The 25,026-nt window shown below is 45.8% G+C and overlaps 1 protein-coding gene across 1 annotated transcript in view; it reads left to right on the plus strand.

Annotated features, from left to right (window-relative positions):
* Positions 1–22,840, plus strand: part of LOC115089383 (sodium-coupled monocarboxylate transporter 1-like) — a 127,266-nt gene extending 104,426 nt beyond the window's left edge. Inside the window, 5 exon segments of the mRNA XM_029597475.1 lie at positions 5,490–5,576; positions 14,571–14,779; positions 18,977–19,080; positions 19,762–19,844; positions 22,541–22,840. Coding sequence (XP_029453335.1) covers positions 5,490–5,576; positions 14,571–14,779; positions 18,977–19,080; positions 19,762–19,844; positions 22,541–22,672 — 615 coding nt within the window. The 3' untranslated portion in view covers positions 22,673–22,840.
* The last annotated feature ends 2,186 nt before the right edge of the window (positions 22,841–25,026 follow it).

Genomic DNA, 25,026 nt, shown 5'->3' on the forward strand with positions numbered 1-25,026 from the left:
TTTTGGTGGGAGGGAGGTTAAAAAAAATGTTTACTTCAGTTTGGCAATCAAACTGAAGCAAAATAATGTTTTGAGGTCAGCATCACAGCGAGTGGACAACTTATCCAGCAGCAGTTAGCCAGCCAGATACGTTGTTATGGATATTCAGCAGAGCAATGCCAATTAGATGCTCTGATGAATATAGCCAGATAAAGTCCAAGTTAGCCAGATAAACTTATCCGGCTAACTTTAGGGCTGGTCTCTGGCACAACCAGACTTAGATGGATAAGTTATCCGGCTAATTTAGAATTTTGGCGTTAGCTGGGTAAATTATCTAGTTAACTCCACCCTGGAGCGACTCCAGCTTATTAGGCTAACCTTTATCTGGTGATACGGTTAGCTGCATACATCAGAGAGTGGTGATTTGTCTTGCTAAGTCCCAAATTTACCCAGACAAACCATCTGAATATTGACCCCTAAATGAACCAAAACCTGAAAAATAAAAAACCCCAAACTGAGCCAAAACAAATTGTCCTCTGTACATCCCTACTACATTTGAGCTCTGACTGATTCAAAATTCGGCTCAAGGCAATCTACTGTCTGAGGCAAGATGTGAGATGTCATCCACTACCACCCCAACCCTCCCCCACAAGGCAAATTATCAAGGGCTGGGGCGAGGGAGTCCCCTTGGATTCCTTCCACTTCAGTGATTTGAAAGGCTGCAGAAGGGGGGGTGGGGGTAAGGAGTCAGATTTCCCAGAGGAGTGGCAGATAGTGTCAGTGATAATATTTTCAGGGAGCTGGCAACCCTGCCACACTCCCAGGCTCCCAGGCCCTTATGACCTGCCTTCCATGTTTCTCCAGCATTTGCCACCTGAAGAAGTGGGTGAATGGTGGGAGTCCGTATATGGCGGACTCTTTTCAGATTGGTGCAAGGGTATTAGGCACCCTAGGCAAACTTTACAGCCTTGCACCCCCTCCTTCCCAGCTCTCACCATGTAGAATTAAAAATTGTGCATTTGTAATAGATTTTACATGAAAAAGAACATTCATAGTTTTCTGAGGTAAAAATATCATAGCATGTATATTATTTTTAATTGCACTGCTGTAATGCCAACCAGAAAACTCTGCAAAAAAAGCCACTTGGAACCCATATGGTATTAGGCATCTTGTAAAGTGTGTTCGATTTGGGTTTGGCCCTCAGAAAGCCACGAGTAAACTGAATTTCAATTACAATACAGAAAACCTTCTAACCAAAACAGCACTAAAGAATAACAACCCTACCTATGAAAATGCAATACTGCAATTATTACACCAGGCCCTGAAGCACAGAAACTACACACTGGCAGAATACCTCACCTCAGCCATACATGCACAACACAGATGGAGCTCACCAAATACAGAATACAGTGATCATAAAGTATACATAGAAACGTGCAGGCAAAACCTGATCTGGAAACCACAAGAAACCAGACGCTGTATGAAATACAACAATGGAAAAACAAAAAAAAACATTATTCCTCATAAAACGATAAAATCTAATAATAATAAACAATAATAGAACACATCAATCATAATAGTAAAACTATACTAATAGCAAGAATAAATATTTTAAAGCAGCTGACGAACAGAACATCATTCAATAATTAAATTTTCAAAAAGTTCTCAAAAAACAATAAAAATATTTCAAAACAAAGGGCACATCAAATAATACAGTCAGCAAAATTAACCCAAGTGAGAGAAAGGGCTTTATCATTGGCTGGGCCCATACTATGGAACACGATGGCCCCTGAACTCAGATTACAGAATAATCTCAAAACGTTTAAGAAAAATTTAAAAACATGGCTCTTTAAAAAAGCCTTCACTAAAGAGTGTGGAGAGTAGAGAATGAAAGTACAGGGTAATGCAGATGAGAATGAATTTACTCAATCCTACATTTAAGAAGTAATATCTCAAAGAGATAGTAACTCAATAATATACCTGGACTTGACCAACATTACTCAAATAATGATTTTATTTATGAAATTGTAACCAAACTTTATTGGCACCTGTTAGAATGTACGATATCCTACATTTACTTACCTTAGCCTATGTGCCTATTTGTAAACCATTGCGATGGTATAGAACTTAGCGACGGTATAGAAAAGTTTTTAAATAAATAAACTAAATAAATATCCAACAATTAAACTAATAAGAATTTTAAAATTCCCTGTTCTCCATACCTGGAATCTTTTGATCTCCAGTCACTCTGATATGGTCTTTCACACACACACATACTCCTTCGCTCACACACCGGCTCTCTGTCCCTTATACACACACACTCACACACACACACACCTACCTACTTACCCACAGGTTCTCACGCACATCTGCACTCACACATGAGCAGAGACTCGCTCACACACACATACGCACATGCAGGCTTTCTCACACCCTCTCTCACACACACACTCACACATGCATATAGTCTCTCTCACAAACACATACAAGCATACACACAGGCATTAATACCGTCTCACTCACATACATACACACTCACACATATGCATGCAGACACTTGCTCACATCTTCTTTCTCTCACACATGCAAATATGCACACAAGCACTCACTCACAATCTCTCCCCTCACACACCCATGCACACGGCATCTCTCATACATACACACATGCTTAATGGCTCTCAAACACACAGACACATGTGCACATGCATACTGGCTCTCTCATATAATCACACAGTGCCGTTGGGTCTGCTGCCACCCTAGGCGGTCATCATGTGACATTCTCTCTCTCCCAACCTGAGCATAACAAATCGCACACCAGAAACCTCCACATCTCTGTTCCTTCTCGTGTCTTGTCCCTCCTTTCCTCTTTTCAAAACAGCTGGCCTCAGCTCTGACTGTGCTGCCATTCACAATTCCAGTGCTCCTCACCAGCCCTGCATTCACACATGCATACAGGCTCTCTAATACATGTATATACATACCAGCTCTCTCAAACACACACACAAACATACACATGCACATTGGCCCCCTCTCTCTCACACACACATGCATACCAGCTTTCTCTCACAAATAGATGTTGACTCTCTCACTCACACATACATGCATACCAACTCTCTCTCATACACACACTCACACACACACACACACATACATATATACCGGCTGTCTCACACGCACATATACATATATGATTACTGGCTTTCTCACACACACATATAGACACATACACCCCAGCTCTCTCACACACATACACACTCACACATGTACACCGGCTTTCTTATACCCATCTCTCTCACACATGCATACAGATTCTCTAAAACCCCTCTCTCACACACATGTATACAGGTTCTCTGACAACAAACACACACACACCCTCTCATATACCCTCCCTTCTCCCTGTCACTATACAACCATTCCTTTCCCTCTCACACCCTCCTTTCACCCCTTTCCCTTCCATCCTGTGTCTTCCTTTCACCGCTGGGTCTTATTGCTGGTGGGGAGTGGGAACCCCACCACCATGTTATCATGGTGTGCCAGTGCTGCAAGGCCTTCCTACTGCTGATGGGGAATAAGAACCCCACCAGCACATCATTCACAGCATTGCCGCCACCCTGGGACCTTCCCACTACTGGAAACCCTGCCAGTTCATCATCCACAGCACTGCTGTCATTGTGGGATCTTCCTACTACTGGCAGGGTGTGGGAACCCTGCTGGTGTTAAAATACAAAATTCAAAGTGAGGCATCTGCTGTAGTATTTTGGGGGACAGTCGCTGCCACCCCAAAATTTTGCCACCTGAAACGGCTGATTCACCCTGCCTCATCATAGAACCACCCAGACTGCTCCTCAGAAAAGATGGGACAATCCTCATAAAACCTAAAGGAGGGAAGGTAAATTGAAGTAACAACTATTATAGACAGTTACAATTACTGGTCAGATTTGGGGTACCCTTGTATTAATTTAACTGTGGTCTGTTGCTGCAATAGATGGGTTACTTCAGGGAAGATGGAGAATCTCCATTGAGCTGGAAGGTCAAAGGAGCAGATGGACACTGCTGAACCCTCAGCAAGGTCCATATTCAAAGGGAGTTGTAATGTCCAGATACATTTTGAGTTAGCCAGACAAACCCTGAGGTTTAAATATCTGGCCCTTATAATCAGATACATTTTATCTGGCTGTTATTAACTGGATAAAATATATATCCAGATAAATTGAAGGTATTCCAAGGGCATTCCAGATTGAAGTTAACTTAGCCAAATAATTTACCTGACTAACTCCAATGTTCAGAATTAGCCAAATAAGGGGATCATTAACTAAGCTGCGATATGAGTATAACATACAAAAAACAGCATTTATCATGTGATACACGTTGTATATTGTGCAATATCGCCATATCGTGGCGATATTGCACGTTATTTTGGGCCAAAACATGATCTTATTACAATGAGCTGCTTTACATGCGATTTGAATGAATACATTTTGCAAATGTACTCGAGCCGTATTGCAAAATTGCGCCGGCCGTATGGCCGTATGGCCGGCGCCATTTTGCAATACGGCTCGAGTGCAAGAGGTCGTTCCCGGACCCCCGCTGGACTTTTGGCAAGTCTTGTGGGGGTCAGGAGGCCCCCCCAAGCTGGCCAAAAGTCCCTGGGGGTCCAGCGGGGGTCCGGGAGCGATCTCCTGGACGCGTGACGTCGGGAGCTAGGAATCAAAATGGCGCCGGCGCTACCTTTGCCCTGTCACATGATAAGGGCAAAGGGCCACCGGCGCCATTTCTCTTCACAGCAGTCGTGGCCAGAGAGCGGGACATCGTGCCGGGATCATCGCGCCGGGACCCCAGGTCATTTAAAACATTTTGGGGGGGTTCGGGAGGGTGGGGGTTTGTTTTAAAGGTTCGGGGTGGGTGTTAGGGGTTTTTTTTGTTGTGGCCAGAGAGTGGGACATCGCGCCGGGATCGCGCTGGGACCCTCCCACTGGACCCCAGGTCATTTAAAACATTTTGGGGAGGTTCGGGGGGTGGGGGTTTGTTTTAAAGGTTCGGGTGGGTGTTAGGGTTTTTTTGGTGTGCCGGTTTTCCCGCCCTCCCCCGATTTACGATTTTTAACGATTTCAAAACAAAACAAAACACGATGATCCGATTTCCCTCCCCCCCCCAGCCAAAATCGATCGTTAAGACGATCGATCACACGATTCACACCTCTAGTACAGAATAGCTGCTTAATACTTCACTATACAGAAACTACTGCTCCTCTAAACACCTCCCATAGAGGAGCATCAGAAATACACTACACTTTCTTTGTCATCACAGATCACAGCTAAGTGTCCATGGGGACACCTGCATCACTAGTAAGTGACATATTAGTGATCCCCCCCCCCCCTTTTATATTCACAATGATTGATTCACTTTTTGTGTCTAGCGGGATATAATAATTAAAAAAGTTGCATTCATTTATTTATTTTTTCTTTGCTTGTAACACTGAATGTAATTGGCACGATCTGTTCCATCCACAGGCAGCTTTTTCAATTTCTGGCATAATTGGAGGCCCTTTGCTAGGAGTATTTTCTTTAGGGATGTTTTGCACCTTCACAAATTCAAAGGTAAGCAAACAGCATCATTAGGTTAATCCAGGGGAAATTCCAGGCAGGAATGTCAGTCTGTCCTCCTTTTCTCCAGGGCGATATTTATTATGGGAGACTCTCAGTCCATGGACAGATCTTTGCTGTGTTGGGAAGTCCAGCACTGGACGAGAAGGAAAAGGATAATGTGCATTAGAAATCAGCTGATTACCTTTCAGTTCCACGATCAAAAATAACTGACTGGGATGTCAATCATATTTAAAATCATATTCAATATGGTAAAACTGAAAACTATACTGAAAACAAACACAGCAGGGAAACTGGGAGAGATGAAGAGATTGCTAGTGTGTTGTAAATATTTTGCCTAAGTTTCTTTTAAATGTATTTGTGTGTCTTATATGAATCAGCACTCTCCTGTGCGCGCGATTCAGTAAATTAATTTAGTTAAATTAGGGCCCGCGGTAAAAAGAGGCGGCTGTCAGCGGGTTTGACAGCCGACGCTCAATTTTGCCGGCATTGGTTTTCAAACCCACTGACAGCCACGGGTTCGTAAATTGGACGCCGGCAAAATTGAGCGTCCAGTTTTTAAGCCGCGGGCTGATTTTGAATTTTTTTTTTTTAACTTTTTTTAACTTTCGGGACTTCCGACTTAATATCGCCATGATATTAAGTCGGAGGGTGCACAGGAAAGCAGTTTTTACTGCTTTTCTGTGCACTTTCCCGGTGCCGAGAGAAATTAACGCCTACCTCTGGGTAGGCGCTAATTTCTGAAAGTAAAATGTGCGGCTTGGCTGCACATTTTACTTTCTGAATCGCGCGGGCATAACTAATAGGGCCATCAACATGTATTTGCATGTTGCGGGCGCTATTAGTTTCGGGGGGGGTTGGATGTGCATTTTCGGCGCACTATTACCCCTTACTGAAAAAGGGGTAAAGCTAGCGCGTCGAAAACATGCGTCGAAATGTGGGTTTGCAGTGCGCTCCACCGGAGCGCACTGTACTGTATCAGCCCGTAAAAATGCTGGATTTGAAGGAAGGAAGAAACACTGATACAGTACAGTGCGCTCCACCGGAGCGCACTGTACTGTATCAGCCCGTAAAAATGCTGGCTTTGAAGGAAGGAAAAAACATGTCTACTCCGGTCCCTTCTCACTTGGATGCGAGGCACACGCAGTCACAGTCCAGTTGGTACCGGTTATTAATCTTTGAATGTCAGCCAGTATCATAACACTTTCCTCAAGCAACACTCACACTTCTTTCTGTGCAGTGCTTACTATCAGCCTCTCAGGGCTTGCAGGCCCTGTCTACCTCAGCCTGGGAAATTTCACAGCCGCCCTATGAGGAGTTTTCATAGCTCATGCTGTCCTCTTGACCAAACTAATCTTGCAACATGTGCACAGATTTGTCAAGCCAATAAAGTTTCTTAAATCTAAATTCTAGCCATCAGTGTCAGAATGGGGTGGGTCAGCCAGACCCTGCCCAACCAACTTTTTCTTCCATTGTAGATTTTGTCAACCATCACTGGTACAGCTAACGCCGGCATCGTGCAGCTTTCTGTGAGTTTGAACCTTGTGGGTGCCAAAAAACCTCCTCTCCCCGGGCTGGTAAACATGGGCTTGCAAGGCACGTTTTGCAAAACCCCACATTAATGTGCTGCTTTGGATAATTTTGCATTGCAGCAGATCATTAATGTGAGATTGAAATAGGGGGACCGTGCCCAAGGTTTACTATTGCAAAGCCCACTTTCGCAAAGTTATTTCACAAAAGGGGGCTTAACATGAAAAATAGCACAAAACAATAACATTATAGCATTTTTTGCTCGTTTCTGGGCATATCATGCTATTTTTCATGCAAAACTCCCTTCGCAAAAGAACTTCACAGCTTAGTACGCCAATCCCTTAGAGAGGTGTGCAGTGGAAAGAGGGGGCAAGAGCAACTCTGCTTGTGCCTTGATTTTATGATTGAATTTTCACCATAAGCAGACTCTTTTCTTAGGTCAGAGGATATGAGTTTTCCCAGAGCTCTTTAGGGCTACCCAGGATAGAGGAAAGAAGTTATCCTTCTGCATACAGAGATGAGCTCTCTGGGCACATAAATATTTGTCAGATTTTCTTGTAAATGTCTTCTGAAATTTAAGAATGTTTGATGCATTTGCTAAGCCTAGGAAATTAAAATCCTTTCTTGCCCTTAAAACTATGTCTAGTGGCAAAGGGCATAGTCCACTCAGGCCTTCCACTTTTTTTTTAAAGCAGGATGTCAGCCTCTGTAGGTTCTGGAGGCAGGGTAGTGCTATGGATGGGCTTAGATTCTGCCATGATGCACTGCTTAAGAGTCTGAAACACTGGTAACAAACTTAAAGCTAATTACTTTGCAGCAAAGGTGAAAGCTGAGAATTATATGGCACTGCTTAGAGCAGGGGTGGGCAAGTCCGGTCCTCGAAGGCTGCAAACCAGTCGGGTTTTCAGGATACCCCTAATGAATATGCATGAAATAGATTTGCATACAACTGAGGCAGTGGGTATGCAGGTCTCTCTCATGCATATTCATTAAGGATATCCTGAAAACCTGACTGGTTTGCAGCCCTCGAGGACCGGAATTGCCCACCCCTGGCTTAGAGCCTGGTTGTGGATCAGCTGAATACCGTCTGAGAAGTCACAGCAGTCAGTGGAACAGGTGTCTGGAGCCTGTGCTCTGCTCCTGGATTGGACTCTATGTCTGAAGCATGGCCAGGAAGAGAGGTCTGGCTGTAAAGACGTAACCACAGGAGTGAATCTGCTGTGGGAGCTACTGAGGTGCTGCTTCTTTATTAACCCCACAGTTTAATTCCTCGTTTTACAATTCTGCCTCCACTACCATTTCCTTCGCGCAGTTTAAAAAGATAAGCATAACTGCTCCTAGACAGAGGAGGGTGACTCTTCAACTCCAAAGTTTATTAACTGGTAAAACAAATAAATAGAGCTTTATTGTGCATAAACGGTGACAACAGTGACCCAGAGCAGTCTGGACCACTGAAATAAAGACACATAAAAGAAGGATCGTTCTGCAGGGCTTTCCGGATTCGCTGCTGAATCACACCGGCCTGGCCAAAGCTGACTGGAAAACACAAAAGTAAAACACCCAGAAAACTCTGCTTCCAATTCAGAGCCTGCTGCACTGAATATAGAGAAGCAGTGAACATCAGGCTGACCACTAGTTGGCAGTCTAACAGAAGCAAAGAAACTGTAAACAGAATAAAGGATGAACACAGCATTAGCAACAGAAACAGACAGGCTGCTGAGGAGCAGGAGACTGTGAAAGTAGAACAACAGTGAAGAAAAAGAAAAAAACCTGTTGAGACAGGACAATCAACTCCCCCAGTTTGGGATGGTGTAACATGAGTTTGATTTGATAGGCTTGCATGTGTGTGATTTCATTTTCTTTCTTATTTTGATAACCTTGCTTCCAGATGCAATGCAGATGTTATTTTCCTTCTTTTTGGAAGGTCGACCAGACCTAGTATCCTGTCGGCCACGGTAATATGGGCCCAGGCTCGCTACGGGAGCAAGCCCAGGCCCGCATCGGGTAGCAGAGCGGGGTCCGGCCGGGGGTCAGCGAGGGGTCGCGAGCGGCGCGAAGGCGATGGGAGGGGGAGGAGGCGAGGTGGATGTGCGCGCGGGCTGTGACAGCCCTGATTGGCTGGGGCAGAGAGTGGGAGTTGGCTGGCTGGGATTGGTCAGCCAGCGTATAGTTCAGCAGAAGGGGTTGGGGGCACGGGCAAAGCCTGCTGGCTCATTCGCTCTTCGGCTTGTGAGCAGCCGGCTGTTTTTTGCGGGGGTGCGGAGGCTTGGTAGGAGGCGAGTGCTGGTTGAGCGGTGGAGGTGGCGTTTGGCTGTGAACGTTCGCAGATGGAGTCGGAGGAAGCAGCGTGGGTTCCCGGGGATGCCGGTGAGGTGACTGGAGCGGAGCCAGCGCTGGGGTGGGATGATTCGGGACCCGGAGCTGAGAGGGCGGAGTGGGCGGCGGGATCCTGGGAGGAGCCAGGCATATCGCGTCAGGAGGAGTGGAGGTCTACAGCGGATATGGCGGAGCTGCGGGCGCCGTCGGCTCGAGTGGAGGTTCCTGGATTGGGAGCGGCGGTGATGCCCCCGCAGGGTGAGTTTGTCCTGTTTCCTAGGGCCGAGGACAGGGGGGAGTCGGGTGTTCTCGGCATTGGGATGGATGTGGGGGGAGAGGTCAGGGGCGAAGTGCCGGAACGGGGTGTCCGGGAAGCGGGGAACGCGGAGGCTGTGGATGCCAAGGTCAAGACAGCAGTGCACAAGAAGGGTAAGTCAAAAAGGAAGCGTGCACGGTCCAGTTCATCGGAGTCTACCTCCTCATCGTCGTCATCCTCCTCTTCGTCCTCGGCTGACTCGGTGAGGTCAGTGTTTCCGGGTGCTTTGTGTAAGGAGGCTGAGAGGAATACACCGGCTCTTGTTGCCTTAACTGAACTATGGGAGGAAGTGCCATGATCCATGTGGAAGAAGATCCGTTGACGGAGGTTCATTGATATTTTTCAGTTGTTGGAGGGCCGTAGAGGGAGGAGACGGGAGAAGAAGAAGCGCAAGAAGAGTGACCATTTTCCCGGTACCCAGATGAAGGTGGCTCAGAACGTCCACAACTGGATACGTTCGTTTTTGCGCTTAGCTAGCGTCATCGGGCACCGGGACCCGACGCAGTATGGCCCCTTGCTGGCATATGCGGACGCAATCCTGGCAGCAAGCAAGACGTACGAAGGATGGTCGTGGTTGAACTACGACGAACGTTTTCGGGACCGCATGGAGGAAAATAAGTTCATGTCCTGGGGCACCCAGGATGTGGGGCTTTGGTTGATGCAGATGTCGTCCAAGACGCAGACGAGCGGTCTCAGATCTGAAGTCTCGCAGGGGAGTGGGCCTAGTCGGCCTTTTAGGCAGGGGCTCCCCACGAGTGGCGCGGGCAAGTCGGGTCCAGGGGTTAGTGATGTCTGCTAGAGATTCAACAGATCTTAATGTCTCTTCCCCGACTGCAAGTTTCAGCACGTGTGTGCCACTGGCGGGGCGGGACACCCTGCCTCTCATTGTATCAAGCAGCAGGGGGATGGAACGGGGGCGGCCCCTGGTTCCAAAGGATCGGGCAAGTGACGTCTCAGTTAGGGCGGATATTCCCATCAGGATCGGGGCGTTGCTTCCTTGGTTGCGGGCTTATCCGGTGAGAGGGGCGGCTTCGTTGCTGATAGAGGGGTTTACGGTGGGGTTTTCTATTCCATGTTTGAGTCTGGGTCCAGTGGGGGGAGGGGGGTAAATTGTCCATCTGTGAAGCGGTTTGTTGCAGGTGGTGGGTGATAAGTTGCAGTCCGAGATCGATTTGGGTCAGATTGCTGGTCCGTTTGCAACTCCTCCAATGCCGGATATGGTGTGGTCCCCTTTGGCGGTTGTCCCAAAATGGGAGGAGGGTAAGTACCGGCTAATCCATAACCTGTCGTTTCCAGAGGGAGGGTCTATAAATGATTGCATCCCCAAGGAGTTGTGTGTCGTCCGTTACGCCTCCTTTGATTCGGCTGTGTGCAGGATCAGGCACTGTGGGCCGGGTGCTTTGATGGCTAAGGCGGGCATAGAGTCAGCTTTTCGGTTGTTACCGGTGCATCCGGGGAGTTTCTGTCTGCTGGGTTTTCGATTCAACCAGGCATTTTATTTTGACAAGTGCATGCCGATGGGTTGTTCTATTGCGTGCACGTATTTTGAGACCTTCAGTTCATTCCTACACTGGGTAGTTGGGAAACTTTTGGGGTCACAGAACATTGTGCACTATTTGCACGATTTTTTGTTCGTCGGCAAAGCGGACGCGGACAATTGTGGGAATCTACTGCGGTGTTTCCAGGAGGTCTCTGGCGAATTTGGAATTCCATTGGCGTCTGGTAAGATGGAAGGTCCGTGTTCGAGATTGGTGTTCCTGGGGATTGAGTTGGATTCGGTTGCGATGGTGTCGCGACTACCGGCAGATAAGGTGCATCGGTTGCAGGACTTGGTGTGGAAGGCTTTGGAGCGGTCGAAACTATCTCTGCTGGAGGTGCAATCATTGGTGGGCAGCCTTAATTTTGCATGCCGGGTGATCCCAATGGGTCGGGTTTTTTAGCAAAGGTTGTCGTTTGCTATGTCCGGGGTCCGGAAGCGGCATCACAGGATCTGGGTGACTGCGCTGCTTCGTGAGGATTTGCGTGTTTGGGACAGGTTCTTGGTTGAATTCAACGGGTCGGCATTTTGGCAATCCGATCCCATGTCCAATCACGACCTGGACTTGTTCACGGACGCTGCAGGGGCAGTAGGGTTTGGGGCTTATTTCCAGGGGTCATGGTGTGCAGTGGGTTGGCCAGAAGAGTAGGTGGTATCCGGGGTCACAAAGAACATCACTTTTTTGGAATTGTTTCTGATTGTGGTGGCTTTGCACATCTGGGGTCCAAGGTTGCGGGGCAAGAGGGTCGTGTTTTGGTGCGACAACATGGGTGTGGTGGAGGTGATCAACAAGAGGGCGGCAAGGTGCCTCTTGGTATCGGAACTGTTGAGGGAGCAGGTGATGCAATGTATGTCATTGAATGTGACAATATGGGCTCGGCATGTGCCGGGCATTGCTAATGGCATGGCCGACTCTCTTTCTCGTTTCAAGAGGGACTTGTTCCAAGAGCTGGCCCTGGACGCGGAACCCTGTGGAACTTCGGTGTGGTCTTTCCTCTGGAGGTTTGGTTCCCCGAAGCCTGGAAACTGCTGCGGGTGTCATTAGCCCCCTCAACATGGTCCTGCTATGTGGGCGGGGCGTGCAAGGTGGTAGAATTCTTGTCTTCAGCAGGGTGGGTGGGGGGGTCCGGTTTCGGACGTTTCGCTTTTGCTTTTTCTTGAGCATGTTAGGAAGGAAGGTCGCTCGAAGGCAGCAGTAAGTAAGCAGCTATCCGGGTTTTCTTTCTTCATGCGTGCCCATGGGTGGGGTTTTCCGATGGGGAGGTTCTTGGTCAGGAGACTGTTAGCTGGTTGGGTTAGAGAAGTGGGGAGGGGGGTGGACAGGCGCTGGCCTATTACGCATGATATTTTGTTGTTGCTCAGGGACTCGCTGTCGAGCATTTGCTTTTCGCACTACGAAACATGTTGTTTCGGACGGCGTTCGTTTTTGCTTTTTTCAGGGCGTTCAGGGTTAGCGAACTCGTTGCACGGTCGGCGTCCAGTGCGGAGTTCCCCAGAATCTTGGCCAAATACGTGGTGGTTACCAGTACATCGGTCACGATATGCATTCTGAGGTCCAAGACCGATCAACAAGGTAAGGGCATGTTGGTTGTGCTGCAGGCGGTTCCTGGCTTGCGTTCTTGTCCAGTTGCTAACGCGGCGCAGTATTGTCAGTCTCGAATTTCGGGATCGGCCCATTTTCTGGTACATGCGGACATGCGACCTTTAATGAAGTACCAGTTTGAGGTGGTTCTTCAGTTAGCGTTGACGGCTGTGGGGCTGGATATTAGGTGTTTCGGAACGCACTCCTTCAGGATTGGGGTGGCGACTTCGGCATCAATGGCTCGGTTGCCAGAGAGTGTGATCCGAAGGATTGGCAGATGGCGGTCGGACGCATACGAGGGTTACATCCGTCCCGGGCCTCACCAACTGTGAGCAGCATTTAACTTTGGTTTCTTTACAGGTGCGGAGCATGCTGGGAAGTCCGTATGGATCATCGGGCATTCCTACATTCACTGGGCGCATAAACATGAGTGTGGACGACCTTACGGGCCTCATTTGGACTTGCAGCGCAGGGGGGTGAGGGTGCATTGGCTGGGGTGGCGGGGAATGGTGTGGGACGATTTGATTGACTGTGTGCGGCGGGGTCGAGAGCAGCTGGGGCAGCCACAGGCAGTAGTGATCCACCTGGGGGGAAATGATTGGGGAACGCTGTTGGGGCGACAGTTCATCAGCATGGTCCGGAAGGATTTGATGTTGGTGTCTATCCTGTTGCCGTCCACGGTGCTTTTCTGGTCAGACATCATTTTAAGGCCTGATGAATCGGAGAGGGTGATCTGGCGGTGGAGTAGGGCCAAGGCCAACCAGCAGATAGGTTCCTGGTTGGCGTACTTGGGGGCCGGCACATATAGTATGAGTGGTCTTGGGGCAAGGTCATGGGGCTGTTTGGCAAGGATGGGGCCTACCTGTCTTTTATCGGCATGGATCTTTTCCTCAATTCGATTCAGGAGGCCTTGGAGGATTTCTTTCCACGGTGATCAGGACCGCTTCTTTGGGGGGTCATGGGTTTAATTACCCGTGTCTATGGCGGATGGCCCGAGCCGCTACAGTTTACAATTGTTAATGGGCAGGATGGTTGCCTGATAAAATTTGTGATGGTTGACAACTGAGGCTGTTCTCAGGTGCGGGCTCCTTGCTGGAAGGAGGCGGGGGTCCATTGGCCTGACTCCTTCCTGGCTAGTGGTGGGGGTCCACCTTGTTGGCTTCTTGCTGGGAGGAGGCGGGGGTCTAAACTCAGTGTAAGGGCTGGAGGGACGAGCCGGGTGGCTGGTGCTGACTGTCTTGATGGAGAAGCGGCGGACGGTCAGGGGGTTGAACATTTGGAAGTTATGAATGTTATTTGTGAGGCTCGGGCCTCCATGGTGTTTAATAAAGCTGCGGCTCTGTTAACCCAAACTCTGGCATATGTGGTCTTGATTTGTAAAAGAGGGCGGATGTGAGTAAGTGAGGTCCTGGATGCCCATATTACGACCTATTTTGTTTAATCTTATATTCAAACCCTATTTGATGTTTCTTATGTCAAGATGTGATTGACATTATAATTTAATGGCATTAAAAAAATTGAATTAACTGAAACAAAAATTAAAACTTGTAATTTATATCAATTGTCGCTCCAGTTACCAAGAGCCAGAGGAGTGATAGCTGTCAGTATCTGGTTATGTTCTCATTCTTAATTTCTATTTTATCATTCCATTCTTTCTTGTGATTCTGGCATGTTTGAAGATTCTATTCTGATTTTTTTTTTTGTCAGGGTGCAATTTCTGGTCTTGTTATTGGCATTGTTCTGTCGTTATGGGTTGCAGTTGGAGCTCATCTTTACCCTCCATTGCCTGAAAGATCATTACCACTGAACCTTACTCTTGCGGGCTGCAACATAAGTGAATTTCACGTGGGCAGCAACTGGACAGCAATGACAGAAGCGCCAGTAACAACCCTGGCGCAAAATGAAGTCGGTGAAAGGTAGGTGGCACATTTTTACACCGAAAAGATTATTTATGATAAAGCTGAGATTAAATGCATGAAACTGATATGGGCATACGCAGTTGACTTAAGTTACATTTGGTTTCCCCTGCAAACATTGTCAATGATGTTTTATTCACATAAGTGCTCAATGTCAAAGGCCAAAATAGTCACTCTCAGGTAGTTATTTGCCAGTAAGCTGTGCAGCAGGGCTAGCTGTACCTAAGACTTTAAAGAATAGTTACACACAAATTATTCACTAATTGCAGTGCTGCCTGTGAAGAAATTATGATCATTTCCCCTTGATGTTTAATGTGACCTATTTATTATTTTCAGTTACTTGCAGGCCGATACAGTACAGTGCGCTCCGACGGAGCGCACTGTACTGTATCGGCGCGTTTTCCTTTACCCCTTATTCAGTAAGGGGAGGAAAACACGCGTCCAACCCGCAGCACCTAATAGTGCCCTCAACATGCAAATGCATGTTGATGGCCCTATTAGGTATGCGCGCGGGATACAGAAAGTAAAATGTGCAGCCAAGCTGCACATTTTACTTTCAGAAATTAGCGCCGACCTTTGGGTCGGCGCTAATTTCTTCCGGCACCGAGAAAGTGCACAGAAAAGCAGACAAAACTGCTTTTCTGTGCACCCTCTGATTTAATATCATAGCGATATTAAGTCGGAGGTCCCGAAGAGTAAAAAAAGTAAAAAAAAAAAAAAAATTTTTCAATTCGGCCCACGGCTGTCGGGCCGAAAACCGTAAGCTCAATTTTGCTGTCGTCTGGTTTCCGAGCCCGTGGCTGTCAGCGGGCTCGAGAACCGACGCCGGCAAAATTGAGCGTCGACTGTCAAACCCGCTGACAGCCGCCACTCCTGTCAAAAAGGAGGCGCTAGGGACGCGCTGGTGTCCCTAGCGCCTCCTTTTGCCCGGATCTACCGCCGGACCTAATTTAAATACTGCCTCGCGTGCACCGGCTTTACTGTATCGGGTAACATCAAGCTAGGTTGAGAGAACATTGCACAAATCTCATCTATGAGTGAGTTTCCTCACTCTGAAGGTCATCAGATCTTCACAAGAGAGCACTGTTCGGTTCGTACGTCTCACTTTGAATGTCAAAGTGGTCCCTAACCCCCTACACTAATACCTAAACCTCACCTCGAGTTACTAGGTGGGCCTCCCATAGGGATATAAATACCTATCTAGGTTGACAGCATTATGGCTAGTTTCTCTCTCTCTCTCTCTCTCTCTCTCTCTCTCTCTCTCTCTCTCTCTCTCTCTCTCTCTCATAGGTATTCACATAAACTGCCTATTACCATAAAACAGACCCCTTTTCCTATCACATGTGATATTTAGTGCATTTTGATAAATCCAAGCCTAAGTTAGCCGGATAACTTTAGACCTGCTTCTGAGCAGGTCTAAAGTTATCTAATTATCCAGCTTTGTGTGGCCGGATAACACACCCAGATATCTAAAACAAAGAAATGAAAAGGTCAGTGGGCCAATCCCCTCTTTCCCCTCCAAAATGTCATACATGGCCTTGTCGTCCCGTGCTACCCGCAACCCCCCAAACCTCTTTTAAGATTGTACAAGTTCCAGCACTGTAGGCTGAGTCCCTGCCCTGGTTTTTGCAAACTATGATGATAGGCCTGCCCCTTACTCCCCTTACTCCCCTTTCCCAAACCTCCCACAGTGATGAATTGTAGTGTTCCCCCCCCCCCCCCCTCTTCCCACAACCCTCCCCAATACCTTAATTTTCTCTGCTGGGAGTGAGGGACCCACTACCATTGCTTCCAGCGCCTCCAGCCCTGCCTCTGTCAGAGCAATGCTAGAGGCGCTGGGAGTGGGGCAGTAGCAGTTAGGACCACACTGGAAAAATCACAACTCTAAAAAAGAAATGAAAGTCCCGCCGGAGATTTTCCCCATCAGTCCTACCCACTCAGACAGACCCAGCAGGACTTTTATTTTTGGAGGAGTAGTAGCCTAGTGGTTAGAGCAGTGGGCTACGAACCAGGAGACCAGGATTCGAGTCCTGCTGTTGCTCCTTGTGACCTTGGGCAAGTCACTTTACCCTACATTGCCTCAGGTACAAACTTAGGGGATCATTTTCTAACGGGATCGCACACGAAAAGGGTCTTTTCGCGTGCGATACCTAGATTGGGGAGGCGTCAGCACTGGAAGGGGAGGAGTCGGGGCGGCAGCGGAGACATCGCTGGCAGCGATAAGGTAAGTTATGTTATCGCCGCCAGTAATGCGCCCAATAGCACCACCTTTCACGGTGGCGCTATTGGTTTGCGAAAGCCGGCAGTGATAATAACGCGGTGGTGCGATTGCTGCCGGCTTTCGCAGGCCTTCCCCCCACTCCCCCCACCCCCGGTACCATGCGATTTTCAAAGGCCTGTGATTTTAGAAAATCCAGGCCTTAGTTTCTAAGCCCTCTGGGGATAGGGAAATACCTACAGTACCTGAATGTAATCCACTTTGAAGCGCTGAAAAAAGTGTGAAAAGCGGAATATAAATCTAAATAAATAGAATCACAATTTTTGTGCGCGGTAAGGTGTGCCCCGGCGCAGGCTGCTTCTGTCCCTATTTTTGTTTAAATGAAATAAAATACAAATGAAATTTTGCTCATTTTTCTTTTGCTTTGCTTTCAAAAAGAAATAAAAGCACATCCCTCCTTAGAAGCCCGCCAGTCCGGTTTTAAGAAGGCTAAGTCCCAGCCTTCTAAAGATTCAGTTGTCAATTCATTTCATTGATGAGAGATGAAGTGGGCTCTTTCAGCATAAAAGAACCATCTAGATGCAGCCATCTGATGAAGTTGATTCTTGTCATTCCTTAGTAAGTTGGCTAGTCCTCAGATGCCACCAGCCTCTGTCATTTCTGCTGCTACAGAATGGCGTAGCTACCTCTGGCAGGTTTTGAGACCCTTTTAAAAGTATGGCCCTTCCTTGGTATCTAAATATTATGCTATGGGCCCTAGTAAATAAACTCTTTCATTGAGTCATTGAATGAGGTTTCTCAAGTTTTGGACATACCAGGTCATTTTTCTTCTTGCCATCTCTTTGGCTTCAAGAGCGGTAGAGATACTAGGGGGGGGGGTGCTTTCATTTTGTAACAAAATGAAAAATGTATCAAAAAAAAGTTTGTTAAAAATGAAAAAAAAAAACCCAAAACCCCCCCAAGGAGATTCAGCTATTTATTTTCCTTTGATGTTTATTTCAGTTGAAAATTATTTATTTATTTATTTAACAGCTTTTCTATACCGACATTAAAATACACATCATATTGGTTTACATTTTAACAAAAAACCCAACCCAACCCAACCCAAAATAAACAAAGCAACCAAAAATTAAATTTTAAAAAGACAAAACACAAAATGATTTTTTTTTGTGTGCACATCCCTAAGAGTTACAGGCCCATACTTGCCAAGTAATATTTAATCTTTCTTCAGAATAATGTGATCGTATATCTAATTCTCCAATTTAGTCCTAAGGTGGAGGCTTCTTTTAATGTCCAGGAGATAATCTTCCCCTCCCTGTTTTCAAATCCTTGAAATTAAAAGAGCTTCATAGTTTATACCTTATGAGGATAATTTTTAAAGCCATTAAACCGGGTAAAAAGAGGCCGACTGAAAATGACCCACTCTGAATGTGCAGGGAACAAGAGCGCACACCTTATACTAGTGGGAAAGGTCGGTGGGCTCAGAGGAAGGGTTAGGCAACAGTGGGCCTACTTTTAAATTTTCAAACCTACATGTGGTATTTTTATAAGGGAAAATGTACCCGCAGAAAAAGTAGGTGATAGTCTCTGCAAATAGTTTTTCTGTAGGCAAATCGTCAAGGGGGAAGCATGCACACACTTTTGTTTTGAGAATTGGAACAATGTCTGCGGGCCTTGCAACCCTCCTGCCTGGTTTAAAAATCACCTCTGTGAGTGTATGATACATTTAAACAGAACAGGGCCTGACCTGATGAAAGAGCCATAACTCTCGAAAGCTAGTCACAATTCACAAATGTATTAACTCTCGAAAGCTAGTCAATTCACAAATGTATTAAGTTAGTCCAATAAAAGGCATCACCTACAAGGTTATCGATTGACTTGAACTGATTTGGCATCTTAAGAGAAACCTGCACACCAGCTAATGAACCTACTGAGCACCCTTCTTTTTAGAACATTAACGTCTCTTATCTTTTCATCAGACCTGCCTTGGCTGATTACTGGTATTCCTTGTCTTATCAGTACTACAGCACACTCGGGACTCTGGCCACTGTAACTGTGGGCTTAATTGTCAGCCTGCTTACTGGTACAGTATCTGCTCTTGAATCTCCATTTAATGTAAGCTTTCTATTATTATGTATATTTGTAAATGTAAATTCTATTCCATTCTTTTAGTAGCTATAAATGTAAATTTTGCTGTGTAAATGAAAGTTGACTTATGCACACAGCACAATTCTAAGAACTCCTTTTTCCTTTAAGTGACGAAGAGAGTGGGTGGGGGACTGAGACAGCAAGAAATTTTCCACAGAAGCAAAAATGCATTCTCCGCTTCCCTCCCTTTTTAAAGCAGCTCTCCAGTTGCTTAAGAGTGCTCTCACTAGTGGATAAGCAGTAGGTAAATAAATTCCACTTCTCTGCTGGCTTAGAGAGAACCTACCTCGGTGTGTGGTGGGGTAACTTTCCAGTTCTGCCCTACAGAAAATCTCTCCAATGTGCACAATGTACCCGTGAACAATGCTAGCAGAAGGCTAACCCTGTTCTTGCCGACATATGGCTTCCCAATCTTGTCTCACAGTCAATCGGGTTTTCAGGAGAGCCACAATGAAAATGCATGCATGGGATAGATTTACATACAGTGGAGACCCATCATATGCACATTTATCTCATGGATATTCATTTTGATATCCTGAAATCCTGCTCTAACACAATTATGTTCTAGTATTGCCTGCCTACAAAATTATGGATGTATCTTCTGCTTTTATAACAGGAGGAAGAAAGCAATATGTGAACTGTGATTTCCTGTTAACTAAAGAAGACCTTTCCTGCAGCCACTGGTTTATAGCTGACAAGGTAAGTACAATGATGTGCATAATTCTTCTATCTCTAAAATGACATTTCTTTTGCTCCTCCACCCCATCCCTTGACAAGTAAGAATGTTCTTCCCTTGGATTTTGTGTTAGAGGTGTTTTATTTCTGGTCACCTCAGAAGTAAAGCAAGAACTCTTCTTTCCTGGACGTTCCTCATCTTAAGCAGAAAAATTGAGAGATTCCATCTATGAGACCTTGCCCATCCTTTGCTCGTAAAACAATGAAAAGGGAGAATTTAGTCTTGTTGACTTTTTTGGGCACTTTTTTGGGCAAAAGATGAGATGTGGGCAGTCCTCATCTTTTGACGCAGTTCAGATCTGGGTTTAAACTGGCACATTCTTGACTTGAATGTACTTATATATTTGACCCACTGCAAATCCGACTCAAAAATTATTTTTAACTTACTTGGATTGAGTCAAATTTATGGAGATACTTACTGATTTGAAATAGTCAAAGATGTATTCTAAGTGCTGTCTTCTGAATGCAGAGGCATATATTTGAGTTGTCATATATATATCTGCAGCTGAACAAGGACAAAATGGTACTTATTAAATATGCAGATCCAAGTCAAGCATCAATTTATCCATGTCGATTATGTTTTGTACTATTTAACTCTGAATTTCTGTTCCCTCTGACTCAGGTAATGTTCAGCATTAATCCATACCAGTGTACTATAAATATTACTTAGATTTCACTTGCAAACCAGTTTCTTAGTTTTAAGAATGAATGGATTAAATCAATTTATAAGACATCTTTCTAGAAAAGCCCAAGGCAAAGAATAAAGACTTAAAGAATAACATGAAAATAAGATAAAAATAATAAAACATATAAAATGGCTAATAAAAATATAAAATAGACAAACATAGTAAAAAAATATCAATAAATATGATAAAATACGATCATAATCTTCTGTGTTGCTGGCACAAGGAACTCTACCTATCACATTCCTTATGCAGAGTAGCATCCCTTGAATATGCTGCTTGATGGAGTCCATTTTGGGGCTGGTAATTCTTACACTTATCTGGCCTTTGTGCCAACCATCTATTGTCATTGTGGAAGTACCTACTGTGCTCATCTGATGGGTGACTTTTAAACTGAGCACAGAAGTATCAAGTCTGCAAATGCTGTTTACTTGCAGACTTTATGCAACTTTTACTTGCACCTATTTGTGAGCTTATTTTTTGTGGGGAAATATATGCACCTAGTTTTGAAACTTCAAAAGTACGCATGTTAAGTTCTAACTCCCCAGTGCCACACACCCCCAGGAATGCCTCTTTTATCTGCATGTAAAGTCACATGGCACTATGCATGTAATTTATTTGCAGATTGGAAAATTGCCTACACAAACACCTCATTTTGCTGTTTTATGCACAGAAATAGCTTTGAGAAAATTGCCCTCCCCATGTTTCTTAGTCAATCTCAGTTTTAAACTAGCATTACCCATCCTTCCAAATTCCATATGCTACTCTCATACTATATTCAATTTTGTTTTTGTTTTTTCTTTGAAGCCCTGTCCATCTTCAATTCATAATAAATTTGCAAAAGGTCTAACTAGTGGCATGTAACATTTCCGTATCTGATTTGCTTAGAAACTTGTATTCATAAGAAAATATCAACTGATAGAGCTGTTCTATAGTGTTTCATGACTAATGGATCATCAAAATATATATGCAGTAACCAGTGTGAGATAAAAATAAACACAGTAAATTGTTTGCACAGCGGGAAGAGTAACAATAATGCTAAGTTATTCAACAGGAGCTGGAGGTTGACATCCAGCAAAATGACAGGTCAATTTTACATTACAAAAGAGAAACAAAATAGCAACACAGAATATAGATATCCATTACTTTGAAGTGAAATTGGATTATGAACCTATAAAGCCCATTTTCAGTTTGGTTCATGTAAATGAAATAGTAGTGCCTCTGAAGAACCCCATAATTTTTAATGGCTTTTTTTCATGGAAAAAAACCATCCACGCCCCTGTGATTCCCCACCACCCTATTACCCCTTCTGGGCACTCTAAAGCTGAAAGAGGCAGGTGTGATCTAGTCACTTCTGCCCTGCCAGCTCTGGTTAAAAAATGGCATTGATTCGGGCTGGCTGGCGCCAAGTTGATCTACGACCATTTAACAGTACAGCTATAAAACTTGTTTTAAGATCATATTGCTTTTTGGCTGTAAAACAAACTGGCGCCAGCCGGCCCTGAGAACCAGCACCATTTTTTTAACCGGAACTGGAGGAATAAGGATGTCTTGGGATCACTCCTTCCTGTTTCAGCATCAGAGAACTGGAGAAAAGGTAAAGGGACAGTGAGGGGGGGGGGGTCTATGGAGGGGCTAATGGGGAGCATTTCTTTTTGTTTTAAATTGCAGATTATTTTGGTTTAGCAAAAAGAACCAAACCAACTTAAATATTAATTGTTTTTGTTTCTGTATTTTCTGTAATTTTTTTTTATGAATGTTAAAGAGTAATCCACCCTGCAAACATTGTAGAAGTGGCAGAATATACGATCATAAATAAATAAATGAAAATAAACAGGCTGTTCCGCAAACTAATTTATATGCACATAAATAACAAAATAAGCACATTACACAACAGCTCCGTTAAAGTATTCCATATTATTTGCTTGCACAGTGCAGTGTAAAGTGATTCTGTTTGTTACAATTCTTCTTTATTAGGCAGAGAATGTTGAAGCCTTGAAATGGCAACCTCATCCAATGTTAGACAAAGGAACTGACAATCCAGTCTTCAATCATATACAACTGGATTTCATTGAACGTAAAGGAGACGTCAACGGTGTTCACATCTGAATTTTATTGTTTTCCTGGAGCATCCTGTGTGAGCTGATAGTTGGTGCTTTGGCTAAGAAGACATTTAAAAAAATAGGATGGATCATGAGAAAATGGGACTTAGTAAGTTATCTTAGGGCCTTATTTTCCAATATCGCATTACGGGCGTTACCAATGCAAATGAGGCTTCTTTCGTGCAGTGGGGAAAAATCACGTGCGGCGATGTTTTCGCCATTCACGAAAACAGTAGCACTGCATGCGATGTTTTCCCAGTGCACGATGATTCTTTCAGAATTTTATCACGGTGCACGATAGTTCCAGACAGCCTGTTGAGAGAGAGAGAGAGAGAGAGAGAGAGAGAGAGAGAGAGAGAGAGAGAGAGAGAGAGAGAGAGAGAGAGAGAGAGAGAGAGAGAGAGAGAGAACGAACGAACCTTACTATAGTGCCTATGCCCTACATAGGTATTTTAACCCCTATGGGAGGGCCACCTACTAACTCGGGGTGGGGATTAGGTATGAGCGTCGGGGGTTGGGGGCCACTTTCGCATTCCACATGAGACCTACGGACAGAACAGTGGTCTCTAGTGCAGATTTGCTGGCCGTCGGAGTGAGGACGCTCACTCCAAGCGGAGATTTGGCCAACATTCTCTCCACCTATCATGTTGTTGCCCAGGTAGAGTGTCCATCAAGCTAGGTAGAGAGAACGTTGCCCAAACCACTTCTTGGAGTGAGCGTCCTCACTCCGACAGCCAGCAAATCTGCACTAGAGACCACTAGGGATGTGAATCGTTTTAGGACGATTAAAATTATCGTCCGATAATTTTAATATCGTCTTAAACCGTTATGGAACACAATACAATACAGATTCTAACGATTTATCGTTATAAATCGTTAGAATCGTGAGCCGGCACACTAAAACCCCCTAAAACCCACCCCCGACCCTTTAAATTAAATCCCCCACCCTCCCGAACCCCCCCCCCAAATAACTTAAATAACCTGCGGGTCCAGCGGCGGTCCGGAACGGCAGCGGTCCGGAACGGGCTCCTGCTCTGAATCTTGTCGTCTTCAGCTGGCGCCATTTTCCAAAATGGCGCCGAAAATGGCGGCGGCCATAGACGAAAAAGATTGGACGGCAGGAGGTCCTTCCGGACCCCCGCTGGACTTTTGGCAAGTCTCGTGGGGGTCAGGAGGCCCCCCACAAGCTGGCCAAAAGTTCCTGGAGGTCCAGCGGGGGTCAGGGAGCGATTTCCCGCCGCGAATCGTTTCCGTACGGAAAATGGCGCCGGCAGGAGATCGACTGCAGGAGGTCGTTCAGCGAGGGTTCCGGCGCCTCGCTGAACGACCTCCTGCAGTCGATCTCCTGCCGGCGCCATTTTCCGTACGAAAACGATTCGCGGCGGGAAATCGCTCCCTGACCCCCGCTGGACCTCCAGGAACTTTTGGCCAGCTTGTGGGGGGCCTCCTGACCCCCACGAGACTTGCCAAAAGTCCAGCGGGGGTCCGGAAGGACCTCCTGCCGTCCAATCTTTTTCGTCTATGGCCGCCGCCATTTTCTGTGCCATTTTGGAAAATGGCGCCGGCTGAAGACGACAAGATTCAGAGCAGGAGCCCGTTCCGGACCGCTGCCGTTCCGGACCGCCGCTGGACCCGCAGGTTATTTAAGTTATTTGGTGGGGGATTTAATTTAAAGGGTCGGGGGTGGGTTTTAGGGGGTTTTAATGTGCCGGTTTTTCGATTTTTCGATATTTTTCGATTTTTAACGATTTTTAACGATTTTTCACGATATTTTACCCCCCCAAACGGCAACAATACGATTCCCTCCCCCTCCCAGCCGAAATCGATCGTTAAGACGATCGAGGACACGATTCACATCCCTAGAGACCACTGTTCTGTCCGTAGGTCTCATGTGGAATGCGAAAGTGGCCCCCAACCCCCGACGCTCATACCTAATCCCCACCCCGAGTTAGTAGGTGACCCTCCCATAGGGGTTAAAATACCTATGTAGGGCATAGGCACTATAGTAAGGCGCTCTCTCTCTCTCTCTCTCTCTCTCTCTCTCTCTCTCTCTCTCTCTCTCTCTCTCTCTCTCTCTCTCTCTCTCTCTCTCTCTCTCGAATAGTGGTGACCTGCTTTGCACCTTAAACTGCTGTAATATACACACTGTGGAGTTGCCGTTTAAAATGAAAACACTATATTACTGAACTTCGTGTGGACACTGAATTATTTTCTGTGCTTTGCTGAGATTATTTGCGTGCAGTAGTGCTCCTGTTTGTTGTCAAGCAAAGCTAGACTATCTGCAATGAGCAGATAATACATGCAGGAGAACTGTAACTGTAGACAGAGCATTCACATATATTGCTTCAGTCCAAAAAACAA

Source organism: Rhinatrema bivittatum, chromosome 4, assembly GCF_901001135.1.
Source record: "Rhinatrema bivittatum chromosome 4, aRhiBiv1.1, whole genome shotgun sequence".
Lineage (NCBI taxonomy): Eukaryota > Metazoa > Chordata > Amphibia > Gymnophiona > Rhinatrematidae > Rhinatrema > Rhinatrema bivittatum.